The sequence below is a fragment of the Octodon degus genome, unplaced genomic scaffold, assembly GCF_000260255.1.
Source record: "Octodon degus isolate 3935 unplaced genomic scaffold, OctDeg1.0 scaffold00179, whole genome shotgun sequence".
In the NCBI taxonomy this organism is placed as follows: domain Eukaryota; kingdom Metazoa; phylum Chordata; class Mammalia; order Rodentia; family Octodontidae; genus Octodon; species Octodon degus.
Genome location: NW_004524755.1, coordinates 2,859,522 through 2,883,239, shown reverse-complemented (window position 1 = coordinate 2,883,239; position 23,718 = coordinate 2,859,522). Strand labels below are relative to the sequence as shown.

Genomic DNA, 23,718 nt, shown 5'->3' with positions numbered 1-23,718 from the left:
TGTCTGATTTACTTTAAGAATATGGTCCCAAGGTTCATCCATTTGCTTATGAGTATCTCAAACTATCCTCCTTTATGGCACAGAAATACTCCATTGTATAAAAAAGCTACATCATTTTTTATCCATTCATCTGATGATGGGCACTAGTATAAAAATGGGTGCAAACATGTGGTATGATGCTTTTAATTATTGAGAGAAGATACCAACAAGGGGAACAGCTGGATCAAATAGACTCTCTAGACTTAGTTTTTTGAGGCATCTCCACACTGATTTCCACAGTGGCTGCACCAGTCTACACTCCCACCAATCGTGGAGAAGGGTTCTTTTTCCCTACAACCCCTCTAGCATTTCCAGGGTGAGATGGAATCTCAGTGTTGTTTTTATTTGCATCTCTTGAATGTCCAGTGATAGTGAACATTTTTGCATAACATTATTGCCATTTCTTCTTTATCTGAGACTGTTTACTCATCTCAGATGCCTTCTGTAGGCAGTATTTGTACATACCATAAAATTCACAAGTTCCAAAAGGTCATACAATGAAAAACCAGAAACAAACAAAAACATTGTTTTTTCCAGTCTGATACTCAGCCACTGCATTCCCTAACCCAGAAGAAGCCAGTTATCAGTTTCTTGCGTAATCTTCCAGGGAAACTTTATTCACTTACACCAGAAGTCAAACAGTGTTTTCATAGTTGACTTAGGCAGACAGGAGGGAGGCCCTGGAATCTGGCCAGAAAAGTTGAGCTCCCATCGCAACCTACAAAGGCCTCACTGGTCTGCAAGAGCACCTGTCATAGAGCATAGTCTGATGTAAAGCTCTTACAGAGTCCCGTTTTCAAAATACTCTTGTGATTATTTGGAAGATGTACTTGAATAATGAAGACATTACTTCTTGGTCTAAAGCAGGTAGCAGATAAGACACAGGAGTGACTTTAATTTGTCCTGTGCTCAAATCAAGTTTCTTTCCTTTTAGAGACAGATTATCTCAAGACCCAAGACCTAAAGAACATCACAGAACTAACTTTCATGGCAAAATATGTTCACTATTTTCTTATTTTTGACTGGTTTAGAATAAAACTGAATTTAAAACATTGAGTTGAAATGGTAACATATCTTTAATTTTAATTGTACAGCAAATGAATTGTAGATATTTGCATCTGTAAAAAATACATTTTCTTGTAAAAGGGTAATTGTAATTAGCAAAACTACTGGTCAAATTAAAAAAAATTTATTTACAAACCTTTGTTTTTAAAAGCCATTATTCAATTCATGAAGATAATCAAAACACAAATGCCATCAAAATTACAATATAACAAAAAGTTAATGAATACTTTAAGGCAAAACTTCAATGAAAAAAATAGGAAGTTTAGTTCCAGGGACTAAAATAAGAGCAGATGAATAATCTTTTTCAAAGTGAAAAAATACTTGAGGGAAAAACAACGATGCAACATGGAAAGCACAGGGAATTCCAGTATCAGTCTAGTTCCTCATCGCCAGCATGGCGTTTATATCCCAGATGAGATTTCGTAATTGATCCATAATTTGCTTCAGCTGTTGATTCTTCTGTTTGAGTTTCTGTGGAAACAAAAGAATTTACAAGAAATGATTCATGAAAAATGGAGCATGCAGTTAGAAGATCAAAACGTCCTAAGTGAGGGCTCAAATGACCGAGACAGACACTGATCTACACATTGCTGTAAAGCAGAGGTCCCCTGTGCTTTCAGCTGTGGATGTGTCGTGTGGTACTCTGAACTCTGATTGTGCCCGGGAGCCTGAGGCTGCAGCCCCCACCCCTGCGCCAGCTCTGCTTCCACCGTCGGGGAGAAGATATGAAGCATTTAACTGCTACAAGCTGAAGAGCCTGGATTTCCTAGGAGCACAACTAAGTGGTCAAGGGCACACGCTTGAGCCAGACTCTCGGCTGTTCAGGAGCTCAACCGCTCTAATTATAAATGGATGATGCTCGACACATTCAGAAACATGCAGGTAATAAATGAACTTACTGTATATGAGTTCTTAGAGGGATTAAATTATTTGATTCACATAAAGTGTTAGAATTGCCCGGCATCTAAGCAAATGTTAATGGTAGACATAGAACATCAATTATCAACCTAAAGTATAATAAAATTACAACATTTGATGCAATTGGCCTTTCAAAGATGTGGCAGAAGGTACCCAGTGCCCATGGCAGGAGGTGTGATCTGCTTCTAATAATGCCATATTCCTATGTGGTAAGTATCTATTCAGATAAAAATAGAGCTTCTAGCTAGGAATGTTCATTGCATATTATAATAATCTTCATTAGTATTCAAAATCTTTAAGAAACATGACATTTGGAGATCTATATTAGGTTATTTTAAGGCTACTATATTAAACAACTTCCAGGTGAGCAAGTGTATATTCACTTCAAAGAGGTCTCAAAAACCTTAATTTTCATTTTATTCCAAAGTAAATTAAGATTAAATTATTTGTACTCTTTGTACGGTTAGATACTGTCATATGAATATCCATTTATAGCAGTACAACTCATCATACCTACATCTTGCAAGCTGCCTACATGACCATCAAGAATTAGGAAAGACAAGAAATAAGTAAAAAGAAAAAAAAGCCATTTACGCAGACTAATAATCTTTTACAATATTTTAAAAGTTATTACTATTATTCTTAAAAGCTATTATTTATTTTTGTGGCCAGCTCAGCATGCTCTGGGGGTAGGGCTGGCACAGCATGTGGTACTGGGAATTGAACCAATGTCCCTGTGGTTGCCTAAGCAGGTGCTTTAGCCTGTTGAGCTATCTTGCTAGCCCAAAAAGTTATTTTAAACTAGAGATGGAACCCAGTGCATCTACATTGAGCTGTATCTCTAATTTATTATTTTAAGACAGGATCTTGCCAAGTTACTAAATTGTCCAGGCTGGGATCGAACTTGAGATCTTTCTGTGTCAGCCTCCCACACTGCTGATTACAGTCATGTGCTGTGTGCCCCTGCAGCCGGTTTACTTTAACACAGTCTTTGGGGAAACAGATAACGCTCAGCATTTTTAATTATTCCACTTCTTTGATGAGCTTTCAGGTGAGCCAGCATCCAGGTCCTGTCATGGTGACCATGCGGTGTGCAGCTAAGCAGTGGTGCATATCATGTAACAAATGGCCCCACATGCCTGAGACATGTGAGGAATCCCCCAAGCCACAACGACTTTTCTATCAGAGACCATAACCCTACACCTGGCCGTCCACCGAGGGCAGCAACAGTGCAGATGGGCATCAGGAGGCTGGCAATTCCTTCAAGCGCTAACTCTGCAGCTTATTACTGGATCCTACACAAACGCCTTCTCCAGTTGCTGGTGTCTATATTCATGCACAAGGCCAACAGTCCACTATCAAGATATGTGGCTGAAAACCAGTAAGTCTGGTTTACTGAATTCATGGCTCCAAAATAAATGCTTCCAAGTTGGTTGTTCTTTGCCAATCTAAAGTCTTGGCCCTGCACCTGCTAGCTGTGAAATTCTTCAGCTACCTCGATTTCCCTCCCTTTCCAACTTTGTAAGAGGTTGAAAGAGCTACTGAGTAAGATTAAAAGGAAGAAAAAGCATGTGAGTTGACTTTTAAAAAGAATCTATTTGAATTAGTGAATGTGATCACTTCTCAAAGTCTCAGACTTTTAAACTCAAGAAGGAGGAAGACAGAACCCAACTGAAAGCAGATGGCAGAGGGAAAGTGCCATCTGCTGTAGATTCCACAGGAGATACTGCCTCCAATGGAAAAGGACAGCAGGGAAAAAAAGGACCTGCTCGGGGTTTAGAAAAAGGGGCAACGCGCAAGAGTGGAAGGAGATGCATTTGGGCTTGGTAGTCAGTAGTAATGGGGACCCATTCAGATTCTTGAGAGGTAAAACAAATGATTAAAACCCAGTGAGAAGGTTCACCCTGTGGGATGGCTTTTCCACAGTACCTTTCAAGTACCCACGAAAGGGAGGACTGAGGAAGTTACAGGAGAAAGCTGAAAACCACTGAAAGGCCAAGTCTAATGAATGAGCTCAGGGACTGATTTTCCATAAAGTGACCAGAAGTAATGAAATTATATTCTTGGGTGCTGAAAGGAAGACGCTATAATCAGCATGAAAACTAGACTGTGATGGCCCCATGACTTCGTCGTCACAGGGAGAACTGCAAAGCCTCCAGGGAACACTGCCCAAGGGCGCTCTTCATGGACAGAAACTTTTTTTCTTCCTTCTTAGCACCTCATTAGTTCCAGAAGGGTCAAGAATATTTTCTAGATAACAACGAAATCTAGCCAATAAACTTTTTAAAAAAGTATCATATAAGGCACTTGGACAGTTTTTTCTCAAAGATGTCACAAAGTTTTAAATTAAAAAAATTAGCACATAAGCAAAATATCTAGAGTCAAAACACGTCACAGGACATCGACAGCAAAGCTGACAGTTATGCTTATTAGTGGTTAAATTGTAAATAAATTTTCATGACATGATATAGGATTTAATATATACACTCTTGCCACTGATTGATTTTAACAGAGGTTGACAGCTGCTATTTTCAAAATCCGTCAGCTGTGCCTAATTTGTTACATTAACAGGTGAACGTGTAAGCAGGAGATTCAGTACTTACAAAATGTGTTTATGCTAAATTACACTGTGTAGTTTAATATTCATACAAAGGCCGTGACACCTGATCAAAAATGATTTCTAAATGCATGGGCCTGATTATATGTCTAACCTGTAAATGCTTCAATTTCATTTTACCATCAGTAGCCTAGCTCTAAGCAAAATAAAACTCATTCGAATGTCCCTAAAGCAGAGTCCAAAAGAATTCCCTGTTTTTCTTGGGTATCAGAGCTTAAGAATTCTAGGATATGTGAAGAAAAAAAAGTATTTAAATAACCCAAAATGCTGAGTTTTTAAATGACCCCAGGCCATATGAGTCACCGTTATATGAGACACTTCCTGGAAACTGTGCCCCTCAAAGTTTCATGGCACCGTGGCAGGCATGTGCGTGGAGAGAAACCAGACAGACCAATACAGTCAACACGCTCCGTACTAGTTCAAAGACAGCGATATTTGAAGATGACCAATTGGGGACAAAGGCTGTCATTATTTTGTTCATTTAGAAAAGAAATTGGCATTGGAAGACTGGATATTTCTAATTTAATGTAAAAAATATAATCTTATTATCGACTGCATAGACCCACAAAGCATCTTGACATGAGCAAATGTCAGGGCCTGAAAACTGGCGCAGCACTCCTGTCTCCGCGCAGCACTGCACAGGAGGGGGGCTGCCCTGCCCCCAGCAGAGAGCCCTGCGCTCCCCAGGAAGAGGCCCGCGCACCACCCAGACTGGGGGGACTGCTCGGGACTGCTTCGCGGGATGCGGCAAGGAGCAGGCACCCGGACACAGGAACACTCAGGCGGGCGGCAAAATCAAATCAAAAAGCTTCCTCCAATCCTGCAAGAATGGAAAGAACAGGCAAACAAAGCCCCTGGGGCGCTTTCTGAAGGCGGCCCTCTCGGTAGAAGCCCCCGAGGGCCCGGTGGTAGTAAAGGCCTGGCTCCAGCCGGGCACCCCTGGGAGGAAGTGGGGTCGCGAAGGGGCGTCCCGCGGAAGGTTTCGGCGGGAGGGCAGGGTCCTCCACGGCGTCCTGCAGCTCCGCGCTCCCCTTCGGGCCTCGTCCGAGGTGCTCTCCACAGTGACAGCCACGCACCACGCCAGGAGCCCCAAACCCCTTCTTGGTATTCGGTACAGCACCAGGAACTACCATGCTGGAAAGACTGTTGCTCTGGGACTCTCCTACTTACTAGCTGAAAAGAAAAGCATGCCTTATTTGCATAGTAAGAATATGTATTGATTAAAAATAGGAGGAACGTAAAAATGTATGAATACGGATATTTATAAACTTGACAATCAATGAAGCTTTTATTCTTAATAGCCTTCCTGTGATTAAATAATTAGATTAAGGTATTTTATCATTCAAAATAAACAAGTTCTGGGGGCCTGCCCCTTAGCTCAGTTCTTTAAGTGGCTGCTTCAACAAAGCAGTCAGGCTCAGGTTGCTGTGGTTTGATCCCCACAACTCAAGCCAGCCAAACCTGCCCTGAAGGCATTCGGAGAAAAAAAAAAAAAAAAACCCAAAAAACAAAAAACCCTTCTGCAAAATAAACAAGTTCTCATGGGAACCTGCTCAAGTATGTATGGCATTAAGGAAAAAAAAAAAAAGATTCTGAGCTTCATGTTTTTAAAATCTCATTTTTTTAATCTTACATTCTAGGAGGAAGATACAGAATTTGAAGAAGTTGGAGTAGAATGATAAAGTACAGGAATAGTGCTAACTACTCTTTTCACAGTCAAAATTTATGTCACACTCACTTCATATAAAAAAGAATCAAACCCCAATTTCTGTTTTTAAAAAATCCACCTTGGTTGCTATTAGGCAGTTAATTTTATTCTCTTTCTCCTTTTTTGAGACTGAAATTAAAGTTCCCCCTGTCTTGTATCTGTTCACTAACTACTCTCCACGGCTTTTTCAAAATACAGGAATATGCATTTCCAGGAAGGACGAGAGCTTTGAGGCCCTGGATGAGGACTACCTGTGCCACTTAAGAGATGCATTTCCCCAAAAGCTCTTTAAAAAAATTCCTGTCAAATACTGTGGTTAAAATATCTATGTGTATCTATTTCTTTTCCTGAAGCCCTAGTGAAAGTGGCGGCAGTACAAAGAAGTCACAGTTGACAGTTGCTCGCAGAGCAGCGATCAGAGGCGAACAGCAGCCGCAAGGGGCCATCTTCAGACGAGGAGGACGGCGGTCAGTGACCTGGCAGGAGGGGGCCGCAATCCTGAGGGTGCAGAGGGAGCCAGAGCATGCGTGGGCTCCGGGGGACCCTGGCAGAGGGGGTCTGCCAAGGCGCAGCTGGGACAGGAGCCAGGGCCACCTGCGCTTGAGCTCGGGCCAGCAGGCGGCTGGGCTCCTTCCCCTGCCCGGGCTCCTTCTCCTTCTCCGTGCCCACCCTTCTGAGCCCCAGAGCCTAGCTGCTCGGAAACTGACCAGGAAGGCCGCAGACCTGCGCCAGCAGCACAGCCAGGGCTCTGGATTGAGAGGCTTGTCAGCAGCAGCCATTGATGCATGATTTCTGCATCAACAAATGTCTCACACTTCAGCCCACTAAGTCCCATAGTTTTTAGGATCCAAAGAAAAACTTTCCAGTCTTTCCTCATTCTTGACCAACTTCCAATTCTTAGTGTTTTGCTAAACTAGTCGCTGATTTATAATCATATTTGCTGGAAATACTGAATGTAATCTTATATTTTACCTTTTTTTTTTTTAAAAAAAAGTTACCATATTTTATAAAAATCTATTCACCTTTTTCCATTCTCCTGTATTTTGAAATACATTTTTCTTTTAGTTTTCCAATACTTTGTTTTGCAGGTCTTATTTTCCACTCTGAGATCCATTCTGACATATGGCTTAATATAAAAGCTGGTTTAATTTTCCATCAAATTTTCTATTTTTTAAAGTCTAATTTTCCACATGATCCCTCTTCTGTCATATTAAATTCTCATACTGGGAACATGTGAAGGCTATTTTATGGGCTATAATTTTACTAATCTGTCTATATTTATACCCGTATCACATGTTTAATTATTGCTTTCATAAAATCCTAGTATTACATTTTAAATTCTGAATCTTACAAGTGTGTTTTATTACTCATTTATTAGAAGTTTCTCTAAAATTTTTATACTGTCAAGAAAAAATATCCCATTTGCATTTTACTGGGGTTTGTTCTTTAACTGTTACTGCACTGAAATCTTAGTATTTTTACATGACTTCAAAAAAGTCCTATTTGGATTTGCACTGTTACTCTATTAAAATAATCAAGGCTGCCATTTTTGTGTTGATTGCCCTCTCAAGGTCTTTTGGTTACTCAAAACTTCTGTTCTCTATCTTGGTAAGGCTGGGCACAATCCCATGGGCACAATTCCTATCTACTCGGTATTTCTGGTGGCAACTGTGAACAGCACCTTATAATCAAGCTGGCTCATGGCGGTATAAAGACATGTCATCACTCTTGTGCTAAGCCCTTTTCAGAGCTCTCTTTATAGAGTCTACTTTATATCAACTGAGGCCCTCTGGGCATTTTAAGGGGGTTTGTCAACAATTTCCTAACTCCTATTTCCTAACAACATAACTGTTGTCTTTTTAAGTTGGCTATGACTTCTAAAAAGTACTACTAATTTTATTTTAAAATTTAAATACTAAAATACTTTATTTTGCCTATTTTTAATAGGGACACCTCTATATTTCAGCTGTATTAAAAATGTTGGCTATTTATTTGAAATAAAGGTTAAAAAAATCTTCTTGTTTGCTTTAAGTGTTCTTTGAATCAGCAACCAGTATTAAATTCTATCAAATGTCTTTTAATCACCCAAGAACAATATTTTCTCAATGTAACTATGATATTCTCTGTCTATAAATTCAATTATCCTCATCTATCTCAGAAAACTCTCTTCAGTGAAGATCCAGTGTATTGCTAACAAAGTGATAAATTCTATTAAAGAGAATTAAGAACATCAGAAGAGGCGCCAGGAAGATGGCTCAGTGGAATAAGTGCTTCCCTGGCAAGTGCAAGGGCCTGAGTTCAATGCCCGGTTCTACCAATAAAAAAAAAAAAAAAGAACATCAGAAGAGGTACTTGATATTTCTCGGTAAGAATACGCTTGATACTACTACTCATTACGGTACTTCTGTTAGGTTTTGGTAAACCAGATCCACGTTTGTTCCACAAAATGAACTAACAGCTCTCCTGTTTTAGGTTCATGACAACTACCTGAACACTTTTGTGAACTTTCAAGAACATTTGGCAATAAATATATTCTAGTTAGGAGCTTTTCTAGAAGAGGGTGGGGTAAGATAACACTTTGATAACTCTCTCAAGTTCTTTTTCAGATGCTGAGACATTCAATTTCCTACTTGCAAATTCTTATCATTTGCTGTTTGCTGTTCTAAACATGCGGTAAGCTAAAAAGGCGGAATTCTGCCCGGAAAAGAGAAATAAATGGGCTGTGACGGTGCCAGTGCAGCTCTTCAAGGTGCTTTATTGAATGATTTTTATGATCTCTCTTCTGACTTTTCAGATAGAATTCTGCTTACCTTTTAGTTCTTTGCTGTAGTATGCAAAACAAGTGGAGTTTGTTGAGGAAAAAACTTCATGTAATCTATAATTCTGATTATGCTGTTCAGTTATATTACAGTCCATCATCATCTTTGTCTAGAACTCTGGAACGCGGGACTAGGGACCAACAGCTCACCTTATTTACTTCGGCAATTTCTCGCCTCTCGTCACTAGCGAAGCGGAGCGAGCCGGCCCTATCGTCGCTCTTCGAGCCATCTTCCTCCACGTAGGGAATCAGTTGCTGGGGGTGACGAACAAGCGGGACAGTCAAAACTACGCTGCACACTTATCAACAGACACTACAGAAGGCGGTGGACGAGGGCCAATCTGTGTACTTCTGAACAGCTTGCAAATAAATTTTAATTCAGGGAATGGTCCGAAACAACAGCTGTAGAAGACTATCAAACCCAGTGCTTTCATACAGCACCCTTTGGGTTTCCCCTGCAAAAGCAGCCTTCACAACACTGGTGGTCACACACAGTTAAATAATGCCTTTCTCATTCAACCAGAAAATATTTAACTTCCAGACACTACAAAATTCAAGTCAGTCCAACTCCCACTCACGAGTGCACTGAGCAAGCCAGGCTCTCTATCAGTGACAGCAGAAGGACAGAAACTGCACGGACCTGCACATGAATCTTGCAAGTTTTTGCACCTATGACTTCGCCACTTAGGCTAATTTCTAGATGTTTTAACTTCTTTTAGTTGTAAGCGTACTTTTTTTTTCCAGGACAAAAAAATATACTGAGTAATAGGACTTGTAGGACAAGTATAATTAAGTATGTGTGGCTTGTGTGGAAGGTCACTTGTATATGTGACAGAATTCCAAGCACTCAGGCTCCACCATCTCGTGTTGGTGAAGTGAGAAAGCCCGAGGTGAGCGAGTGTCAATGTAGGAGCCACCTGGCCTGACTCTCACATTCCCACGACAAGCAGGAGCTTGGTTACACCCACATCCTCGCTCCGCTCCCCTCCGCTCTCCTCTGGGGCCGTGCTCCCCTTATTCCTGAGGACTGGTCTCCAGGCAAGACCGACCCCTCCTCCGTCTGCACTGTTGGTTGTTCCTTCCCTCAGCCTCTTCCAGCATGTTTTTCTTTCCCCCAACACTCTCCAATTTCTTCCTTTAGAGGTAAAAATGCCCCAGGCCCTTGATCCAATTCCCTTCCACCTCCTCCTCCTCTCGTTTTCCTCTCTGCTTTGGTGTCTAGCTGCGGGTCCCGCTCCTTGCTTCCTTCCGCCTTCCACCCTCTGTGATCTGACTTCGCGCCACGGCTGTTTTCCCTGCACCCCCATTCGCAAACACTAGCAAGTCTGGCTCGGCAAGCTCTACGGACAGTTTTAATTTCTCTGCAGCACGTGACAATGTCAACAGCATTTCTCATCTCTTTCCCTTAAAGGTTTTACTGTCTCCGTTCACTTCCTTTGAGCAGCTCACTCGAGAAGGACGCACCAGTCCCGTGAGACTGTTCTCTGCAGGCAGGGCTGGCAGACTAAGCCTCCGCCATGCTCGCGCCAGCCATCTAAGCTGCACACAGGGAGACACGTTCGGAAAAATACCGGCTACCTAGCTAATCAGATATATGCAAGATTAAATTTAGAGAATAAATATTTAAAATAGAGAGATTCCCCCTGGCTACAAATCCAATCTAAATTAATGATGGTAGAAAACTTTTATCTGTAAGCATTTTCATGCAAACCATTCTTAAAGTACTTTAGGATGCTATTAGAACTCCTGTTTAATAAGAAAAAAGAACAAACACTTATTTAATTAAAAGGAGATACCGAGAACCATGTTACAAGCTGTCACAGACAACCCTCTCAACACCACCAACAAAATGGTCACTCTGAGACATAAGTCAAAGTGTCTAGAAATTAACATGAAATATAGCGGTAATACACACACACACACACACACACACACACACACACGGTTTAGTATCAAAATAAGAAAAAGAAAAAATGGGACAGGAACTGCGCATGTCCCGGCGCCGCCCCGCCGCCCGCGCGTGGGTCCTCCCTCTCCCGCAAGCTCACCTCCACAGGAATGGGATCCATCCCGCCGCAGCTCTCGTTGCACTTGTCGTAGACCAGCCGCAGCTTCCTGAAGAGGATGGAGAGCTGGCGCAGGTGGTCCTGCAGCTTCGTCAGCCGGTCTTGGTACGTGCCCGTGTGGTACGTGACACCATTTGGCAGCTTGGCAGGCAAAACAAAACAATGAAAATAGAATGTGAGTTAAGGTTTTCTAACGGGAAAGCCAACAGTTTTTACGTAATGCATAAAAGCTGAGGTATTTCACAATTAATCAAATTCAATGTAAGAATTTAAAAGTAAACGTGGACGACTTTACAAATATGTAAAGATTTTAAGAGCCACACGTCCCTATTTATTAGCAACTTGTGTATTGTTTCACTGCTATAAAGCAACCCTAAAAAACTTTTAATAAACCTTCTGATGGTTGAAATAAACAGCTTTTCTCCAGTAATTTGAGAAGTTCAACTTAAAAAGATGTAATTTTAATGCTGCTATGATATGAAAGAAGCAAGCTCCTGAGCTGAATCAGGAAGTTAAAACAGTTTAAATAAAAGTGAAGCTTGGAATTTTTTGTAAGAGAATAATATGCTATTGCTGTTGCAAAAATATTCCCCTAATTGGCCGGCCAGACAGCTCAGTGGACTAAAGCACCTGCTTAGGCAGACTCAGGCAGGGCTTCGATCCCCAGCTTGCCATGCCAGGCCCAGCTCGGGGTGCCTGAGGGCGACTGAGGCTGGGCGTGGCGGCGCTCCTGTAATCCTGGCACGTGGGAGGCTGGAAACTGGAGAGCCACTGCCAGTCCCGTCTGTGTCGTGAGCCCCTGAAGACCCCGTGCATTCATTCTCTCTATATCTAGTAGATATAAATATATATTTAATTTCCTCAAATACCTTAACTATAATAAAGACCCTCAAAGCACACAATATAGTATAAAGCCATCACCCACAGTTTTACTTGAAAAAAGTCATTAACAGGAAGTACAGGTGCAAGCAGTGTGTGTTTCAAGATTATTAACATTAATAATGATCATAGCCTAGACAGTGGTATATTTTTATTCAGTAATTTTTGCAAAATAGGAGACAGTCACAGGTAAATGGAAACTATTACTTAGAACTTATAATTAAACGTGTACCTGATGTGAACTGCTGATCCTTATGAATAAAAATCTTCCTTCCTTTTTCTACATACATTTATATATTATTTTATTTCCCTACTTTGATATGTGGAATCAGCCTAATACTTGGATGAAGATTATAGTTTACTTTCTTTTCCTTTTAAGAAATGATGAAGCAAGAATGAAAAAGGAAAAAAGCGTAACACAATGTTAGGTAAACAAAAACAGGACTCCAAAACTGAAAGATTAGAAAAGGCACACAGCTGACAAAAATGTATTAGGTACACAGGCTTGAATAAGGTGTTTTGTTTTGTTTTGTTTTTTTTCATTTCCAAATTCCCCTTTCCAAACATAATGGCTTATAAATTAAGGCTATTTACTGAAACTAGCTTAGATAAAATATTCCTAGGATATTTAGAAACCTGCAAGCATAAATACTTTACAAGGCTTCACAGAAGCACGATAACTACCAAAGCCTGAGTTAGTGGCCGTTTCGGGGGACATGGCGCCGAGGGCTCCTCCAGCAGGACCGCACGCTGCAGCTCCGCTCACGAATCCTCCACTCACTGATTTTTCCCAGCACCAGCTAACAACTCAGAGTTTAAATTTACTTATTATTTATTTAGATGAGGAAAAAAAAGTTAAAATAACAATAAAACAATTTCAAACGAGGCTAGCAGGACACTAACAATAATCAGTCCACTGCATCTTTTGTCTACATAGTATTCAGAGAACAAGTTATAGGCATGAAATATTATCCAAACAGCTAGCATCATACTAACTGACCAAGATCTGAAAGCCTTTACTCTAAAGGCAGGAACAAGACAAGGATGTCCACTGTCACCACTCTTATGCAATACACTTCTGGAAACATTAGTGAGAACAATTAAACAAGAGCAAGAAATAAAAGGAATACAGATACAAAAGGAAGAAGTGACATTATTTGCAAATGACATGATATTCTATATACAAGACTCAAGAATTTCACCTAAAGACTTGTAGATTTAATGACCAAATTCAATAGTGTAGCTGGATACAATAGCGTAGTCAACACTCAAAACTCAACAGCGTTCCTGTACACAAACAACAAACTCTCTGAGAGAGAAACAAGCAAAAACACATCCTTTAAAATAGCATGTAAAAAATGAAATACTTAGGACTCAGTCAAACAAAAGAAGTAAAAGATTTATACATTGAAAATTACAGTACTCTGAAATAGGTGATTGAAGAGGGTATCAGAAAATGGAAAGATATTCCTTCCTTGTGGATAGGAAGAACCAACATAGTGCAAATGGCCATACTTTCAAAATTGTTATTTTGGAATAACAAGTTAAGGCAATCCCGATCGAAATACCACTAGCACACGGAACTCGAGACAACACTCCTAAAATTCATCTGGAACTAGAAGAGACCTACAATAACAAAAGCAATCCTGGGCAATAAGGGCAAGGCAGAAGGCACCACAATCCCTCACTCGAAATTATACTAGAAAGCTACTGTGACAAAATCAGCATGGTACTAACAAACAAACAAAAAATCCAGACCCGAGGATCCAGACCCCAGGATCAGTGGAACAGAATAGATGATGCAGATGCAACCCAAACACACTCAGCCACCTTATCTTTGATAAAGGAGCCAACCACATTCACTGGAAGAAAGATGGCCTCTTTAATAAATGGCACTGGAAAAGCTAGCTTTCCACAAGATAATTTAGAGCTTAAACGGATCCTGGCTTTCTTGTCTGGGTGATAGCAAGAAAATAACAGTTATATCTGGCATAAGAAAGAGCCTGAAACTTTATTATGTCAGTTACTAAGTTTTATAACTTGCCCGTGTTTCTCATTTATTAAAGACTGGAACTTACATCATTCATTGTATTTAGTATAGTACATACACATGGAATATTAAAGTGCAGTCTAAGTTATTTGATGCACAAATTTATACTTAAAAATTCATTAAGAATATGTCATGCAGGGGCCGGAGAGATGGCTCAGTAGAGTAAGTACTTCCCTGGCAAGCGCAGGGGCCTGAGTTCAATCCCCGGTTCCGTGAAAAAAAAAAAAAAAAAAAAAAAAAAAAGTATGTCATGTAAAGGAACACTTGATAAATCCTATGATAAATGAAAACATAACCTTTTCAAATATGCCAACTTAGTAAGTTTTTAGTACCAGCTTCTCAAAGTAGTAATTAATTTATTCACTAATTACTCTGTACCCTGAATGTATCAGGCACTGTTTCGGAAGCTGGGATGGCCCTGACACAAAAGGTAAGATTCCCGTACTCCGGAGCACACATGGCGACGGCACTCAAGACCTCTTGAGGTCTGGAATTATTACTGGATGGTGGGGTGCTTGCTTAGCAGGGCAGAGCACTTGTCTAGTCGGGCTTGATGCTCAACAATGCAAAAGGAATAGAAAAGAAAAGAGAATAGTGACATACACTGTTCAGCTGAACAGCTCATGGGTAACCTCACCCATGCTATGGATGGAAAGCCACAACTACTTCTTCTTATCCCCAGTCACTAAAAAGGCGCTCGGCTATATTCAGTACTCATGCTTTAAAGGAAGCATGAAACAACAAAAATTCCCCAATGGGAGAAAACGCATTTTCTCAGTTGAGTCAGAACTAACAAGGAAACAGCAGCAGCTCCACTAAGCTCTAGAACCAAAAGGACATCTCCCAAGACCACTGCCACTGCTGATGACTCATCAAGGCGGTGAGGGAAGACAGGGCCAGGGGCACGAAACAAAGCTGAACCCTAAGGAGGACAGAGTGCCACTGAGGAGGAAAGGATTCAGTGAGGAGGTGACCAGAACTGAGACCAAGCCCTAGCTTTGCTTTTACCTACAAACTCCCAGAAACAGAATGCCATCTGTAATTCTAAATAAAAGGTATCTGGGGATGAACTTCAAAAATCTCAAGACAGCCGGCCCTGCCCCCGGGACACACTGAGATGGGGATTGAGACTGGGTGTGGTGGCACAGGCCTGCAATCCCAGCACTAGGGAGGCTGTAAACAGGAGGATCACGATGAGTCTGATCTACGCAGTAAGACCTTGTAGACCCTGCAGAGCCTATCCTAAAATTAAAAAAAAAAAAAAAAAAAAATCTCAAGACAAAGAAGGAAAACTTGATGCCAGATATGGTGGCATATGTCTGTAATTCCAGCACTTAGGAGACTGAAGCAGGAGGATTATGGGAGTTTGGGGCCAGCTTGGGCTACATCATCATTGAGTTCAAGATCAATATAAACTACACAGTGAGACCCCAAGCTCAAAAGCTCAAACTAAAATAAGAAGAGAGAAAAAAAACCCACAATATTTATTTCTTAAGGAAATAAAAAAATAATAGTATTTTTCATGTTCTTGGTTAGTAGGATAATATATTAATGATGTCAAGTCTTTCTAGCTTGACTGAATTCAATAAAACCTAGTTTTATTAGAACTAAAGCTGATTTTAAAATACAGTGGCCTATACAAATGTGTAAGTATATGGTCAGAATAGCCAGGGAACTTCTAACAGATAAGTGTAAACACATTACTGAGCCTCAAAAAATTACTGGAAATTTGGGCAGGAATATGTAGGATCGACAGTTCTGTGGCACAGAACACAGACGCGTCCAGCCAGCGGCCCACAAGCCACAAGCAGCCTCGGACTGTTAGCAGCGTGGCCCCTCAACGTCAGCATGTGATTTTCCAGTGTGATTTTCGTGCTATTTTCCATGACTCAGCTGCCCAGTGTGAACAAGTGGGCTGGTGTACAACACGGGTCACTGGGGTGGGGGCTCAGCGCACGCTAACTCCTCCTCCTGGGCCCACATGGCAGTTTATGCTGCCCTTTTTTGCATTCTAATAAACACTACTCTAAAATAGGAGGTTTCATGGCTTACCTACATTAATATATATTTTATATGCAGCCCAAGATCACTCCTGGTGACCCAGTGCGGCCCAGGCCATCCAAAGGCTGGACGGCCATGGCGGAGAACACCCGCAAGGCTGGTGGGGTCGGCAGCTTGGCTGGCTTGAGAGGGCCCAGAGGAGTAGCTCACCTCCAGGTGACCCGTGGGGCATCTGTCCCTCGCCCCTGGCCTGGCTCCTCCTGTGCTCTGCTTGCGGGTGCCAGGCAGTGAGCAGCCTACCCTGGGCCGAAACCGAGCCCTGAGTCCAACCTGAGCAGCCTCGTTCCCTTCCAGCTGAGCGTGCAGGTGCTTGGCCGAAGCAACAAAAGTTGACCACACCCGACACACACTCTTTGTGCAAAGTAGCAAGTGATTCAGTGAAGAAGAAGAATTTATGGAATCACCTTCATGGGAAAAAGTCTAGGGACATGTGCTACACGCAGAAGCCACAGAACTATTCTCAGTTTTTAAGTGGGAAAGCCCTTCCTTACTGACATAGAATCCCGAGCTTTGGGAGAGTTTTAGGGGAGAACCGGTTTAATAAACTACAGCACTGCCATGCACTGGCATGCTATAAAAATGATTTTCTGGGTGAGAATGAACAAGCTCCAGAAGATATCAAATGAAAAAAGTAAGCTGTGATGTTCGGAATATACTACCACGGGTATAATACACTACATGGGAAAAGAAAAAAATACACACATATACATTGCTTCAATATGTATGAAATGTATGGGAAGATGCAACAAAATAGAGGTAAGAATCCTTCACACCATGGCCTGCAGAGAAAATGAGGTACTCAGTGCACAGGACTAGGAGCAGAATGTGCAGTTACGTCCTGTTTTACTCCTGAATGCTAAATATATGACATATTCTGAAAATAAAAAATTTAAAAGCTAATAACCAGAATCAAAGCAATGATATTTTTCACAGGGAGTCTTAAGCAGTGCCATTTTCTGCAGGAATCTTAATGTGGGAGATTAGAGGAGACATTCTTTTAACTCCCTGCAATTCTTTTCAAAATATGCATCTGTACTTTTCCCAGAAACTAGTCCACATTTCTCAGCAGATTCCTAAGCAGTGAAAGGACACCTAATATATCGTCACCTCCTTAAGCCACATGCTTAGAAAGCTTAGCAGTTTAGATTGATGTTATTTTACCTTTATGCGTTAATATTACAGAGGAAGATTTTAAATGAGTATTTCTTAAAATGTACTGTAGTCCCTCCTATGTTCTAAAACTGAGAATGCCTGAAACCCTGGACCGTACCAAATCTTAATTTACTGCACGTTTTTCTGCATATAAGCCTTTGAAAACATTTAATTTACAACCTAAGCACAGCAAGAGATTAACTGTAGCTAATAAAAAGCAGAACAAATATCACTCTAATAAATGGCAAATGTGAGGGCCAGACAGATAGCTCAGCAGGCCAACGCACCTGTTTTGGCAGAGTACAGCAGCCAGGGTTGATCCCTGACATGGCGTAGGCTGCCACACGCCCCACCCCCAGCATGGAGACAGTGACTGAGACTGGGTGTGGTGGCGCACGCCTATAATCCCCATACTTGGGAGGCTGAAAACAGAATCACTACAAGTTCGATCTGTGTAGTGAGATCCTATAGACCCTGTACTAAAAAAAAAAAAAAAAAAAAGGTAAACGGCTCTCGTCTCTCTCTACCAAAATATCCATTTGGACCAGGGTTGACCATGAGTAACAAACCATGACCAAGAGCTATTTCTAAGCAGATTAAATGTTGCATTGGTTGCCTCTTTCCCAAGCTTCTTGGGGAAAAAAAAGGACACTTGGTGCCTTCTCAGCCAACCGTGAAGTGCTGCAAAGGTCGTGGGTAAGCCAAACCACGAATTCACAAGGTAAAAGGCACAAACAACTATCCGGTCCCTTACACATGAGCTTTAAACATAGGTCCGCAGGGAATCTAGTCATTGATGCTACCTTTTTGAAACAGTTTAGTTTATTCCATGTAGGTCATAAACCTGGATTCATTTCCTAAATAATATACACTGTGGTCTAATCTTTCCTAGTATGTATTATTTAACAGAAATGATGTCCACATTCTGCAGTAGGGTTAGCCAAATAGTGTTGGAACAATCAGATACCCAACTGTAAAATGATTAATTCGGTCAATCACTACCCCCTATTACATAACTTAATATGGGTTATAAACCTAAATGCAAAAACTAAAAGTTCAAGACTTCTAGAAGAACACATAAGAGAAAACTTTTGTCCTCTGGATTCTGTAGAAGTTTCTTAGGTATGACACCAAAGGAAGGAAAACAGCCAAAGAGATTGCCATCAAATAAAAAACGAGCTGGGCCTGCTGGCAGAGGCTTGCAACTCCAGCACTCTAGGAGGCTGAGGCAGGAGGATTGCAAGTTCCAGCCCAGCCTGGGCAATTTGGTGGCTCAGGGGAGATCCTGCCCCAAACACAGTAAGTACACAGATAAACAGGGATGGGGATGTAGTTCAGTGTGAAGGTCGTGGGTTTCATCTCCAGAAAAATAAAGCAAGCAGGGAAGGAGGGAGAAACGAAAACCAAGAAACAATGTTCAGTCTGACCCTTTTAGATACGTAAAGAGAATATCACCAAGCCACAAACCACAAAGCAAAATAAACGTACAATACCAGAATCCTTAAACATTGGTGCTGTTTGAGATGAAAACAGCTCGACTACTTTGGAGAAATTTCTTACATTTTATACAGCCAGCTCCTAAACACACACTCATACACAAAATTGTAAGCAAAATTCTCAGCCACATTCGTGGCCCCAGAGACGAAACCACCCTCATGTCTGTGCACACACACACCCCGTGGCTGCCCTCGCACGACTGAAACGCCGCTGAGCTGGGGGAAGGAGCGCCCCCCCAGGAAGGCGACGTCCCCCCAGGACTGAACTTCGGGGCGGGCAGCGGAGGGACGACGCCCCGGGACGCGAGGTAACCTCCCGGGGTCAGGGCGCGTTCACCGTCGGGTAGTGATGGTTTCACGGGTGTATTCCCGACAAAACTTGGGGTGCACGTGCTTTACCGTGTATCAGTTCTGCTAAGAAAAGAGGGCTTTGAAATGTATTTTTTTTAGAGGAGGAATTTAAAATAAGAAACTGCTGGCGGCACTGAACTTCCCCGTTTCTCGAGCTGGCTCCGCTCGGGGGAAACTGCGCGCGGAGAGAAGCCCACTTCGCGGTAGCTGCCAGCGCAGGCGCTCCACCGCCCGTCTCCCCGGCAGCGAGGCCGCGGGCTGGGGAGGCGCGCCCGGGCGGCGCGGCCCGCGCACCTGCATGTTCCGGAGCAGCTGGAAGATCTCCATGGTGCGGTACACGATGTCCTGCACCGTCTCCTGTCCGATGCGGCACAGCGACGCCGTGTTCACCTCGCGCGCGGCCTGCGGCGCCGGCGGCCCCGGGGCGAAGGGCCCGGGCGCCATGCCTGACGCCGCCAGCGGAGGGGTGGACATGGCGCGGTGCAGCCCGGCCGGCGGGCGCCCACGGCGGGCCACTCGGGGCGGCGCGGAAGGGGGACCGCGCGGAAGCGGACCGCCGCGGCGCCTGAGCGCCACGAGCCTGGAGCGCCGCTTTCCGAACGGCCGGCGCCACTTCCGCCCACCGTGACTCACGCGTCAGCTAACGTCACGGGTCCCGCCCATCAGGACTCCGGGGGAAACGGGACAGGATTGGACCGAATGCGCGAGTGGGCGGGACTGGCGGATGAAAAGCCAATCACTGTAGTGCTCTGGTCCGGGGGCGGTGCTAGCGGACTGGAGGCGGTGGGCGGTCCCACTGTTGTTACCCAGCGTCTCAGCCCGCGTTCTAGTTCCTGGTTGGGCTCCCTGCTGGTCGGTTTCTCAGAGCAAGCTGCTGAGGTTTGTGCTGTGACCGTCCTTTTACAGCTACCGGTAGCAGCAGGCTCAAAAGAGCGAAGTACTTGTTCAACTGCATGCTTGTACTGGCGACGTGTGATTGGAACTCGGACCCGGAATCGCGTTCCTGGCTGCTTCGGAATGCTTGCTCCATCGGAGTAGAACTTAACACGACGCACACGTGCACACTCCTTCCTTTTAATACTGCAGTGATTTCCACTAACGGCGAGGGAATATCTCTCAAGACCGCCAGGGGATGCGGAGAACGTGTACCCCGATGTGCTGTGCACACCTTTCCTTTACAGCGATGCTTATATTAAGTTTAACGTACAAGTCAAGCACATAAGATTAATAGCAATAACTAATGATAGTCACACTACACTAATCAAAATGATCTAAAACTTAAGAATTATTTATTTCTGGAATTTTTAATTTACTAGTTTTGGACCATAGTTGACCTTGAGTAAGGGAAACCGCAGAAAGTGAAATTTCAGAAAAGGAGAGGGATTATTGTATTGTCCGATATTCTACATATTTTTAAAAATGTGTTTAGTACTGGGTCTACAGGGTCTCACTACGCAGATCGGACTCGCAGCGATCCTCCTGTTTTCAGCCTCCCAAATACTGGGACTACAGGCGCGCACCACCACGCCCAATCTCAGTGTTCGCCACCCAGTCACATCAAACCCTGTTCACTGCCCCTGGCTAAGCAGGCACTTTAGTCCGTTGAGCTGTCTAGCTGGCCTTACTTTAAAAATGTTTTAAATTTACATAATTTAGATTTATTTACTTTGTGACTTCCTCTCACCTGTTCACTTACTAAAATGCAAACAGTAAAAACAACAACGGCCTATTTTATTTGCGTCCTGTATTCTCACCGTGAACTGACTGGCACGATGAAGGCACGCAGAGTCCTCCAACGGTCGTTGCGTGACTGGTGAGTGGCATTAGACATGCAAAAATAATTTTTTTTCACTACCTCGGACTCCATTTCCAAAAGGGAAACTTCCCTTTCCAAGACAGGAAAAATCAAGAAGGTGGGAATTGGTAATACACACGAAGTTACTGCACCTTGAGAAGTAGCTGAACGTTCTATGAGCCTAGACTTTCCCTGAGATGATTACTAAAAACAACATAGAAACCATTGTAAAGATTTCAAAAATAAGGAGCCGGGAGATGGCTCAGTAGAATAAGTGCTTCTTTGGCAAGCACAAGGGCCTGAGTTCATTTCCCGGTTCTGCAAAAAAAAAAAAAAAAAAAAAAAGATTGCAAAAATAATAATTTGTAGTTTTTAAGCAATTAATTAGCACTAGAAAAAATATTCCCGGAGCATCAACTACGTGCTGAGTGTTAGAAATGCAGAGAGTGGTTAGCAAGCTGGGCCAGAAGTCTCCTCTCATAGATTCAGGCCAGGTACTAAATCACTGTGATGAGTGTCTTGGAGCAGAAGCTTGATGCCCCGATTTAGGAGCTTGGGAGTAACCTACAGGGAGAGAGCAGGAGGGTGCTGTGGTGACCCTGGAGCCCAAAGCTTTTCCTTTGAACCACTTGGGCGAGGATGGAAGGAGATTTCCCAGTACTTTCGAGGTCGCAAAGAAGTTTAGCCTTAGGACAGTGTAAAGAAAGAAAAATGAAGGCAGATTAGGTCTTCTGAGTCATGTCACCTTAGGCCTCATTCTGAGGCCAATATAAGCCACTGGAGAGATTAGAGGAGAGGAGCAATCCTCTGAAATATGCAGTCCAGAATCAGGATGATGGTCTGAATTAGGAAAATGGCAGAACATCTAACCCTAACTCGGTAGAATCTAGAGAACTGAATGTTGATGGGTTGGAGCACGAAGGAGTTGAGGATGTTACATGTATTTCTGCCTTGAATAAATGGGAGCATTTTATGCCATTTACCAAGATAGGGTACAGCGAAAGGAAAAACAAGACTGCTGGCTTTGTTTTAGTTTCTCTTTACTGCTGTAACTCAAACTCAGTGACTGAAAGCAACGTAAATCTAGTTTTGATTTATAAATTGATTTATTATACTTTTGTAGCTCAGCAGTCTGACAGGGGTCTCCCTGAGCTAAACTCAAGGCATGGGCAGGCTCTGTTCTTTTCTGGGGTTATCAGGGTGAATCCATTTTGTTGTCTTTCCCAGTTCCGAGAGGCTATCCCCATGCCTGGCTCGTGGCCCATGTGCTGGCTCACAGCCCGCTTTCACCATTTTAGAGGTCAGCACTGGCCAGCTAAATTTTTCATATAATGGCATCTCTTTGGTTCTGAGTCTTATTTTTTTTTCTAATTAAAAATCTTTTATTTATTTATTTGGTACAGAGTCTCACTACACAGCTCAGACTCGTAGTGATCCTCCTGTCTCAGTCTCCTCAGTGCTGGGATTACAGGCATGCACCACCACACCTGGTGTGCCTGGCATGCAGTATTGGGGATTGAACCTGGGTCCTTGTGCTTGCCAGGCAGGCGCTTAGCACTGAGCTATCTGCGCAGCCCTGGTTCTGAGTCTTCTGTGTCTTCTCAAGTCCATCACTTCCTTTATTCCCCACCTGCCATATAACATAACATAACATATCCACAGGTCTGGGGATTAGGAGGTAGATATCTGGGAGCTGTGGTTATTCTGCTGACCATGGACCTCCATTCTAAAGTGTCCTTCAAAGCAGTTTCATGTACTTAGCGTGAAGTGGATGAAGGACAGGTGTCTGGTTCTTAACATCCCCAAACAAAGCCTTGATCTCCTGAATCTGGGGCGCTTGCTCCACCTCACTGACTGGCCTCAGTGGGCTTGGTTGCTTATACTGTGAGCTCTCTTTGCTACCCCATTTACAAGCCATCAGAAAATTCAGTGTTGTGTGAATTTCAAATGTACCCTGTAGGAGACTGTTTCTCAGTCCTCCACCTCTTCTGCTACTGTCCAAGCTGTCTTCTGTCATTTGAGTGGATTGTTGGAGAACAATTTAAATATCCTCTCAGAACTGGAATCTCCTTGTGTCACTCTCATCCATCCAGTTTAATCTTTTTTTAAAATTTATGTATTTGGTGCAAGGTTGAGTCTGAGCTGCATAGTGATCCTCCAACATCACCCACAGGGAATCTTTTCAAAAACATAACTTTGACTTTACTCGGGTGTCTTAGTTTGTTTTCTATTATTACAATAGAATGTCTGAGACTGAGTAATTTATTAGAAAGTAAAATTTATTTCTCAGAACTCAGGAGTTTGGGAAGTGCCCAAGACCAGGGGACACTGGCCCTAATGGGGGCCTTCTTGTTCTCTCAGTCTTGTAGCATGTGGCCTAGGGTATCAAATGGGAAGACAGCACAAGTGTACAAGAGAGAGCTCACTTGTGGAAGAAAGAAACTCCCTAAAATCCATTCATCCATTACTTTATTGATCCAGAAATGGATCAATCTGTTCAGGAGGGTACAACTTCAAAGCTCAGCCATGGCTCCAAGGTCCCATCTGGTCCCATCGCTTAATAACTCGCAGTGGGCACTGAATTTCAACATAAGCATTGTTGAACAAGCAAAGCTAGAGTCTGTGTAAGTGTCTTCCCATCATGCTCAGAGAAGGAGCAGAGCTGCGTGACCTGCACAGCTCCAGGGTGCTGGCTCAGCCTCT

The 23,718-nt window shown here is 42.9% G+C and overlaps 1 protein-coding gene across 1 annotated transcript; it reads right to left on the bottom strand.

The window, feature by feature from the left end:
* Window positions 1-1,074: 1,074 nt before the first annotated feature.
* Window positions 1,075-19,746, bottom strand: Med30 (mediator complex subunit 30). Its single transcript, XM_004643607.2, has 4 exons — window positions 19,515-19,746; window positions 11,214-11,372; window positions 9,316-9,420; window positions 1,075-1,575 (listed from the first exon to the last, which is right to left on the bottom strand). Exons 1-4 carry the CDS (start codon window positions 19,692-19,694, stop codon window positions 1,480-1,482), a joined length of 540 nt encoding a protein of 179 aa, XP_004643664.1. The 5' UTR covers window positions 19,695-19,746; the 3' UTR covers window positions 1,075-1,479.
* Between the last annotated feature and the right edge of the window lie 3,972 nt (window positions 19,747-23,718).